Source organism: Salarias fasciatus, chromosome 15, assembly GCF_902148845.1.
Source record: "Salarias fasciatus chromosome 15, fSalaFa1.1, whole genome shotgun sequence".
Classification (NCBI taxonomy): Eukaryota; Metazoa; Chordata; class Actinopteri; order Blenniiformes; family Blenniidae; genus Salarias; species Salarias fasciatus.
Window position 1 is genome coordinate 21,638,908 of NC_043759.1, and position 9,244 is coordinate 21,648,151.

General features: G+C 42.7%; 1 protein-coding gene across 2 annotated transcripts; it reads left to right on the top strand.

The window, feature by feature from the left end:
- The first annotated feature begins 2,372 nt into the window (after positions 1-2,372).
- hmgn3 (high mobility group nucleosomal binding domain 3) lies at positions 2,373-9,033 on the top strand. 2 transcript variants are annotated; one of them, XM_030109685.1, is made up of 6 exons: positions 2,373-2,566; positions 4,613-4,663; positions 4,911-4,940; positions 7,298-7,348; positions 7,538-7,636; positions 8,989-9,033. In XM_030109685.1, the coding sequence occupies exons 1-6, from the start codon at positions 2,552-2,554 to the stop codon at positions 9,028-9,030; spliced, it is 288 nt and encodes a 95-aa protein (XP_029965545.1). In that variant the 5' UTR covers positions 2,373-2,551; the 3' UTR covers positions 9,031-9,033. The 2 variants fall into 2 exon arrangements, with proteins under 2 accessions (XP_029965545.1, XP_029965546.1); XM_030109686.1 differs by having other exon boundaries at positions 7,541-7,636.
- The last annotated feature ends 211 nt before the right edge of the window (positions 9,034-9,244 follow it).

The window sequence follows — 9,244 nt, forward strand, 5'->3', positions numbered from 1 at the left end:
TGTGGGAACACAGCGCCGGCCGTCAAGCTACCTGCTCCTGTGTGTTCTGGGTCAACTTCTGAAAAACTGCATTCACGTCTCTGTGGAAGAGCAGTGTTTTGTTTGATTGAGCAGGAAAGCTCTCTTTATTGTCTCAGATGGAGCTCTCTCTCTTTCTCTGTCTATTGTGATGCTCCCTAAGAAAATGGAGGCCGCCTCTGTTGATTTGTCTTGATTGTTTTTTTGCCCCTATTGTCTGTTTAAAAAAAAAAAAAAAAAAAAATCTATGTCATGTAGGATGTGAAGGGTGCTTGTAATTATTGCTGAACGTGGTGAAAGCCATTGTTTCATGGAGGACTTTCTGGGTGCCATTTGTTTAAAGCTTCAGCAGCAGTGGACTTTCTATACTGTAAGTTGAAAAAAAAAAAGATGAAAAAAGAGCAGACATACATTTTTTACAGACATACACGCATGTGTTTTAAACCTTTACACAATATATTCAACAGAGACTTGAAGACCCAGTCTTATAATTAAACTGCAAACATTCACACAATTTAGTTGATCACTTAATAAAAGGATCAATGAAACAAGTAGTTTGTAAATTTCAAGCACAAATGATTATAGTTAAGCCGTGGTTTGTTGCCTGTTCTTTGTCATGAAGGAAAATGAGACTTGATATGAAGCTCTGGCTAAAATCCGGATGGTAATTTGATTAATTTAGTTAATTTAATTCTAGTAATAGTACTCTCTATCAACCAAGTCATTTTGCATTACTGCTAAGAGTAATGTGTCTACCTTAAGAAGGATATAGAATAGAATAGAATAGAATAGAATAGAATAGAATAGAATAGAATAGAATAGAATAGAAATCACGATGGTGGGATTTGTGTAACTGGGAGCTCCTTTTTTGACCAGGATGTCATGAAGTGTGTGAGAGACACTGATCAGGATGGACGTCAGTTTCCGTCTGTCGGAGATCACCTGTTCAGAGTCCATCTCAACCTCCACCTTGCCATTGGCCTTTCTAGCCTGTTGGTATCAGCCACGCTGTCCCAGCATGCAACAGCACAAAGGATGGTGCTCATAAAATAGGTTCTGAATAATCCAGCAAATATTGAAGGACCTCATCTGCCTCAGAGACGCCTCGTCCTTCTTATTCAGACGAATCGCATCTATTTTCCAAGACCACTCTAGTTTATTGTCAATATCTACCCCCCATATTCATACTTCCCCTCAATATCCATACTATTAGGCTGAATCTACCCCCCACAGGCAATAACTGTTTCCTCTTGTGGTCTAAAAATATTTGTTTAATATGAATTAGTGTCATATTGCGAGTGAATGTGATTGTGACTGTCTCTCAGGTAAGCAGTCCGGGGTGTCAGCTCCTGTCCCCCGAATCTGGATTAAGCTGAATGAACCACAGATCATAAAGTGGATAGAGGCGATAACCTTTGCACTGGGGGTTGTTTGGTCTTAACAAAAAAAAAAAGCAATTTTGGGAGCAAGTGGCTCTGCCACAATGGACCTGTTAGCTGTATTTCCAGCCCTCAAGGCTCCGAGGATTACAACAAAACCCTCAAGGTCCCATAAGCTGTCTGTAGATCCCTTTGAATTACACTCCTTAAAGCTACAAAAAACAAAAATAAACAGACATGTTTGTCAGGATTTCTCTTTGTTTCTGTGCAGTCGGTGTCTGTTAGAGTTCCTGTGACCTTGTCAAGTTTGTCCAACACGTTTTTTTTCCCAGATTTATTTGTATTATGCTTAAAAAGTATGCACACATGTGATTTTAACTGTGGCATATGAAGAGGGTATTATTGGTTGGTGTTATTGGTAGCCTGTAATAACAGAAATGACACATCCAGGATTTAACCTTCACATTTTTTTACACCTCTCTCTCTCTCTCTCTCATGGACAAATAGACGTCTTTAACAGCCAGAAACCAGATTAAAATACCATCCGATTGGTCTATTTACAGCCCTTGTATGTCGCTTTGTTTTACAGCGTGTCGTGTTCCCACATGGAGCTGGTGTCATGTGCTGTGGTGATCCCTCCAGCTCTTTACAGCACAGGAAACCCTGCAAGACACAAAGCCTGCCAGCTCTTCTGGAGCTGACATTGTGCCATTGTGCCTGTGTTGTTGTTGTTTTTTTTTTTTTTCTGGTCCTTTGTATTTTATTTTCCAACAATCTCTCATCCTACATTACCCAGATCCTCCGAGAGCCTGGCTTGTCTTTTATTGGCCTGCCTCCACTTTCTGCGCACAAACAACTGGCGGCCAATCAGCGCGCGGCACTGATAAACCTCAGCCAATGGCCGCAGGCCGCTCATTTACATGCAGCCAATCGGGAGTCGGCACAGGAGAAGATTCGGACGCTTCCGGCCAATGGGAGCGCGAGGCACAGAGTTTTGGGGAGTGCATATAATCAACATATTATCGAAGGTGCTTAGATATTGATCCCGTATTTCGAGGTAGTTCAAATTCACCTCTTTTGGCCCTTTGGGTTTGACCTCACATTTTTTTCGCCCCCCCCCTCCCAGCTTGGTGGAGACTAATTCCCGCGGAAAGATGCCGAAGAGAAAGGTGAGTGGTGTCCGCGCCGTCCGTCCGTCCGGCGCACTTCTCTGTAGTTTTTTCCAGGCTCCTGCGTTTGAAGCGGGGAAAATAGCGGTGCGCGATTCGTGCGTCGAAAGCAGGTGAAGCGATGCCAAAGTTTGAGCTGCGTCCAGGTGCATTACGGCGCGTCCCCGTTGTTTTCACCAACCCTCTCTTAATATTGTCATTATTATTATTTGCGCCACAGATCGCGCCGTGTTTATAATAATGGCCGTGCCCGTGGTCGTTTTATTTGCCACTTCTCCCCCCCCCACCCCCCCACGCTGTCCACGGTGCGCACCGGTGAATGCCACCCGGCCGCCGGACGGACCGGGGACGCGCCAATCCCCGCAGGAGACGCGCTCTGAACGCTCCGACGTTCAGATTCAGTCGATTCTGGAGAATGCTTATGGTCACATTGGGGGAAAAATATATACAGTAATCACCACCTCTTCTTGTCTCTACCGCGATGATGAATGGCAGGCGCCGGATGGAGAGAAGGGAATAAAGCAAGAGGGGCTCAGGGACAATTGCTGCTGTGATCAAAAAAAAAAAAAAAAAAAAAAAAAGCAAAAGAAGGGAAAAAAGGACCGTCGAGTCTATCCAAACAGAACTGCACGACGCATTGTATCAGCGCATGCATGGAAACCTGGCCTTTCTGCCACCTGAAAAAAAAAAAAAAACTGCCATTGTCTGCGCAAATTTGGCCTTTGAGGACAGAGAATGGGGGGAACGGGGGGCCTCCAGGGGCGGAGGTCGCCCACATGCAAATGATACGATTGCCAACCTGCAGGCTGAACCAACAACGTTTCGTGTGCACGGTGGGGGTGGACTCTGCCGTGCACACCGTCCTCCGTTTGTGTGTGTGTGTGTGTGTGTGTGTGTGTGTGCCTACCTGCAGCCGCGCACCGGAGCGCCTCATGTGATCAGTTAATCAGCACGTCCGGGTGAATTCATGTTTATAAGACTGCCATTACTCTCCCGGGGGATGTGTGTTTTTAATCTGTGAGCGCGATGTCTGCATCAAAATGGAGCTATCAGCATCATCATCATCTTCCTCATCCTCAGCAGCAGCATCACATGTTATCATCTGATAATAATTACAGCGCAGATTCATAACAGAGAAATTCTACAGACTTATTTCACCGGGCTTTTGCGGAGAATTATGATTAGAATACTCTATTTTAAATGAGAAAAAAATGTCACCCAGATCTCATTTATTAATTTGACAAGCTCTCAACTAATTGTTCTACAGCCACTGGAAGCTCCAGAAGGAAAATCTTAGGTTGTGTCCTTGTTCCTTTAAGCTTTTATATGAGTTGTATTGTTGACCCCATTGACTTTTAATCAAACAATCAATCATTCCTGAATGGGGAAATTGATCATTTCTTTGATGGATTGTGAAACAAGACTGTAGTGATAACAATAAATCCAGACTTTAAATTGTCCCTGCAGTCTAAAACCATAAAATATGATAATTATACTTTAAATACAGAGAGAAACTTGTCAGTGATGGAATGGCGCTAGTCTCTTGTATCATATATGGTAAGTAGAATGATATATAGATCGTGCAATTAACTTTTATGTGCCATTCTTTGACCTATTTTACGTATCTTTTGAATATACAGAATATTTATTAATTGATCAATTGAGAGTCTTTCTTTCTCTCCATGATATCAACTGGTGTTACACAAAATTATAGCTACTTTACAATTGAAGAAGAACCAAAGGGACTGAAATGTTTTGAAGGTTAGAACTGTGCATTCTAGTTCTCATTGGATTATTGGTTATGCACATCTTAGCATTATTTTTCAGCTTCATGAGCTCTACAGATCTTTCCGTATTTTGTGTATTGCAACTCAGCTTTATCACCTTGAAGCTCCTCTGATTGACTTTCGGACGACTGCAGATCAGATTCACCTAAACATCGCAGCCAAGCTCCAGATTTTAACCTCTTATGATGTTTTTCACAGTGAAAGCGGGTTAAGCCACGCGCAGTATTATCATTAAGACTTTGCCATTTGTTTCCCGTAGTCCCCAGAGGGTGCCGAGGGCAAGGACGCCCCCAAAGTCACAAAGCAAGAGGTAAACACTGTGTGTTTCTGTGCTGCGTGGTCGCGTCTGCGTGCCGTGTTTTGACACCGTTCTGAGAAAGCGTGTGTGACTGAGTGAACGGGCACATGACGGGTTAGTCATCAGGACGTTTGTAGAGGCTGGAAAGTAGATCAGCCCACAAAGGTACAACTGATCTCTCTCTCTCTCTTTCTCTCTCTCTCTCTGTCACTGTCTCTGTCTCTCTCTCTCTCTCGTTGATCATGCCTTTCTCCTGCAGCCCACCAGAAGGTCGGACAGACTGTCAGCGGTAAGTCTCGTTCTCCCGTCCCTGTCCTCACCTCTGTCGCTGTCCTTTCTTTTCCTCCGCTCGTATGAGAGTTAAAGTGTCACGTTGCCAGTGCTCAGAGTAAGGTCCTCGCTGCATCCCATAAACGTGGTCCACCAGGACTGACTCTGGCTTGGTTTGCGTCTTTTCTCTGTTGTCTTTGTCTAATTTCTGTGTTGCAACACCTTGTTGATATACAGGGCTGCATGATTTTAAGAATAATCTTCCAGCAGTTCTTTTGCTCAGTGATGCTTTTGAAATGTAATTGATTTGCATCGAATCTAATGGACATGGATGGTAACCAATGCAAGTTAGCATGTGCATGTCTTTTACGTGTGGTAAGTGCAGCCCTGTCAAACAGGTGGTGCATTTCTATATGTTGTCATTTTTTATGTGCGGTCCATCTGTCCTGCGTAATTTGCATGTGCTTGTATTTTTGCATGTTCGCGTTCAAAAACCAGATTGACTGTTGTTGAACTGTTCAAACGGATTAGATCAACCTTTCAGACCACTCAAAACTGAAGCGTCAGAGTTGAGGAAGGATGATGAGGAGGTGGAAAAACAGATGTTTCAAGCTGAGGAGGAGGAGGAGGAGGAGGAGGAGGAAGATTGTGCTATCCTTAGACATTATGTGGATACGTTTGCCTTTTAAAGTCTAAATTTACTTGGACTAAAGCAATATCATCTTGCTTCAAGTGGAAACTAAGTGAATCACGCTCAGAAGCAAAGCATAAACTTTACTGCTGAAGTAGAACTGTCTACCTGTAATAAAATGGAAATTAGTGGAGAGCTTTATTTGCTCTTAGGTCAAGTGGACTGTGTTTCACAGTCACATTACGAGTCGAGGCCCCGTACAGAAGAATACTTGTTCTAGCTGAAAGCACAAAACTCATGGTGTTCGCTTACACTACAACTTTACTTGAAGACTTTTCGAAAATGGCTCCCAAGGTAGAACTTCTGTAACTTTTTTTTTTAAATTCTCAGGATCTGTCTCTGTGTAAACGGGGAAAAACACAACTTTTCTGAAACGCTGCTACTGCGCATGCACACCATGCGGCATTGTTTTCTGCACACAGCACCCACTAGTGGCCCAACTGGAAAACTACATCGTTTTGTGTGTTTCTGCAATTTCTTTGTCAATGCAGAACTTTCCTGAAACAAAAACACAAAATCGATGCGTTTTCTCTTGAAACGGGGGTCTGAATCGGCTGGTTCTATGTAAAACCAAACAATAAATCAATAGTACTTTTAAACTTTCCCAGTTTACTCATTATAAGTGATTGGCAGTTGTTACCTCTACATTACAGAAAACACTTACATAATAAATTGTTAAATTATAGAACATCAAAGAATTGACCAGAATAAGAATTAAATGGAAGCTTTTTCTAAGAGAAAACAAAACTGATATTGTTTTTATGTGATCTTGTAAAGGTCAAATCAGCACAGTGACATCCAAATTAGTGCAGTGAGCGTGGAAAATCATCTTTCTAGTCTTAAATAAATATCAGAAAATGTTGGATGTAATAATTACAATGCACTAGCAAATGCAAAAAGTCCTGTAAATCTCAGTGTTAGCCATTTTTCATTCCATATTGATTATTCATGCTAAGTGAACTTATCTGGTATGTGTAGCATACAGTTAGTGAGATGCTATTTAGAGAAGTTCTGCATGCTATAATTTCTTTTTGCATGTTTTATAGTAATTTCTTCATCTTTGCATGATTTCAACACTCGGATCAAATTAACATAAGTTTTTTGCAAATGTGGATAATTGCTATGCTTTATATAGATATGCTACAATTGAGATAAAGAATTATACTTTTTTTTAATGTTTGAGAGATTGCTGATTATTTTCCATTTAAATTGAATGTAAGCCTTTAGTTTTTAGGTGCATTGTCCAAGATTTCTGAAGAACCATGAAGCCAGTCTGAGAAGCCATCATGTGATTTAATTCGATCTCAGCAGTGTTACTGTAGCTCGTGGCTTCGGGGTAACGTGGTTCACACTCATCAGTCTGGAAAATTTCTGCAGCAAACTTACTTGCCCTGAGCAGTGCTGATTTTCTATTTATTTATTTTTTTCCTTATCTGATAAAATCATCGCACAGTGGTCTGAGGTCGGTTCAGTTTTACACAATTCTGATATTTAACTCTGGTAAGCATGAGACATCCAATCCTCCAGGAGCGCTGGATCCATCCTGATGAAAGTGTCAAGCTGTTTTGGCTTCAGAAAAGTTATTTTAAAGAGCACTGAATGAGGATCCATGGGGAAAATCATGCTTATCCACAAAGCATGCACACTGGAAATGATCACTTCTAACTAGCTTTTATAATTTGTAGAAACCTGCTCCACCCAAGCCAGAGGCCAAACCCAAGAAGGCCATCGTGAAGGTAAAGTACACTCACTCACACACACACACACACACACACACACAACACATCCAAGCAGTCCCACAGTAACTCATATACACCCGCATGAACAGTCTGTGCAGTAAGTTATTATAAAAGATGTGAACAGAGACGGAGACTGAGATGTTTTGGAAAAGACGCCTGAGTTTGTGTACCATTTGTTTTGCGCAGAAGGTGGCCGATGATAAGGGGGTGAAGGCAAAGAAAGGCGGACCCAAGGGAAAGAAGGACGACGGGCCCGCCCAGAACGGAGAGACCAAGACCAATGAGGTACGACGAGAAGAGGAGCTGAAGACGTTTATAATGAGGAAAATGCAGATTCAGCAGATGAATGACCCTTCTTCTCATGTGTTTGTATCTCTCCAAAACCCAACACATACCTATGCCTCACTACTGAACACACACACACACACACACATGCACAGATCTATGTGTCTCGCCCGTCCGTCAGTGTGTCCTCCATCAGAAGCATGGCGCCCTCCATGATGTCAGTCAGAGGGCAGAGTGAGACAGTCAGAGTTAAGGGTACGACCGAGTGTTCCTAACCCAGCTTTGCCGTGTCTGTGTGTGTGTGTGTGTGTGTGTGTGTGTGTGTGTGTGTGTGGACACTAACACATGATCATAAACAGAGCGGACGACGTGCTTTTTGCTGTGTCTCAGGTGTGTGTTTGAGGGGAACCGCAGCGAGACGCTGAAGAGGCAGGGAGGCCCGGCGAGTTGACTCAAGGACAACTTTTTTACATTAGCATGATGGGGATTGTGATTGGCTGGCTGTGGCTCACACACAGCTCTCCTCTCCAGCGGAGGAGGCAGACAGGAGAGCTTTTGATATTCTGTTTATTCACTGAGGTGCAGAGATACATGGGACCTTGTATGGAAAACAAATATTGTTGGAATTTTTTTTTTTTTAATCTAGGACAATTAGTTTATCTTTCCATGGAAATCTGTGAAGGGAACTTGTGTATTTCAACTATTTTCAAAGAACCAAGCTGCTTTGTTTCTTTCCTGATCTGAATACTGATAAAGCTAACGGTCTTTTCTTTTCAGTTCTGTGTTTTGACAACTAAATTCCTCTTATAGCTTTATATGCACCAAACAAGAACACAGGTGGGATCACTGCTGTGGCGGGTTTAATCCTCACGCTCCTCTGTCTACATGCTGAAGTATAGCTGGAAAACACAGGAGACCCACCGTCTGTCTGACTTTCAGCAAAGCAGCCAATGAGAAGACGTTTCTCCAATTTGATTTGTTTGCATAAGCTTTTATGTTTTGCTTTTGTAATAGCATCTTTTTTTTAATCAGTTATAGCAAGGTGCCAGTTAGCCTTCCAGTCTTCAATTACAACAAAGCTAAAAGTGTCTCCTCAGATTATTCGTCCGATTATTCCTCAATTTGCCATCATGTGGATGAAATGAGGACTTTCTTCATATTCTAAGTGTGTTTTTTTTAGCACTTATTTAACAGAAAATTGTCAAAAGTTAAGTCTTTTCTGCGTTGTTGCCATGAATAACATGGGTTCAGACTGTCGTTTGTAAGCCGTTTGGTTGGATTCCGTTCCAGGTAAGTGATGGTAGCTCACCTCCGCCGGTGTCTGAAGCCTCTCACCTCTTCTCGCTTCGCAGGAAACTGAAGCGGCAGAGGAGGCGACTGAGGAGAAGGCGTAAAAACACGGACGCGCCCGCCAGCCCGTCCCCTCTGACTCCATGGCAGCAAAGCATCTTTTTTTACTGACGATTTTTGTACCATGCTGAATTCTTCTTTTCTTTTAGACTTATGATAGTAGAGACAGACAACCAGCAGCCCCACCCAACACACCTTCCCCCCCCCTCTGTATCTTCATGCAGCAGACAGGGGCAACTTTCAAACACTGTTGAACCA

Coding starts and splice junctions, on each gene's coding strand:
- hmgn3 (XM_030109685.1), top strand. Junction 4,941..7,297: donor GGTCGGACAGACTGTCAGCG/GTAAGTCTCGTT, acceptor TATAATTTGTAG/AAACCTGCTCCACCCAAGCC. Junction 7,349..7,537: donor CCAAGAAGGCCATCGTGAAG/GTAAAGTACACT, acceptor TGTTTTGCGCAG/AAGGTGGCCGATGATAAGGG.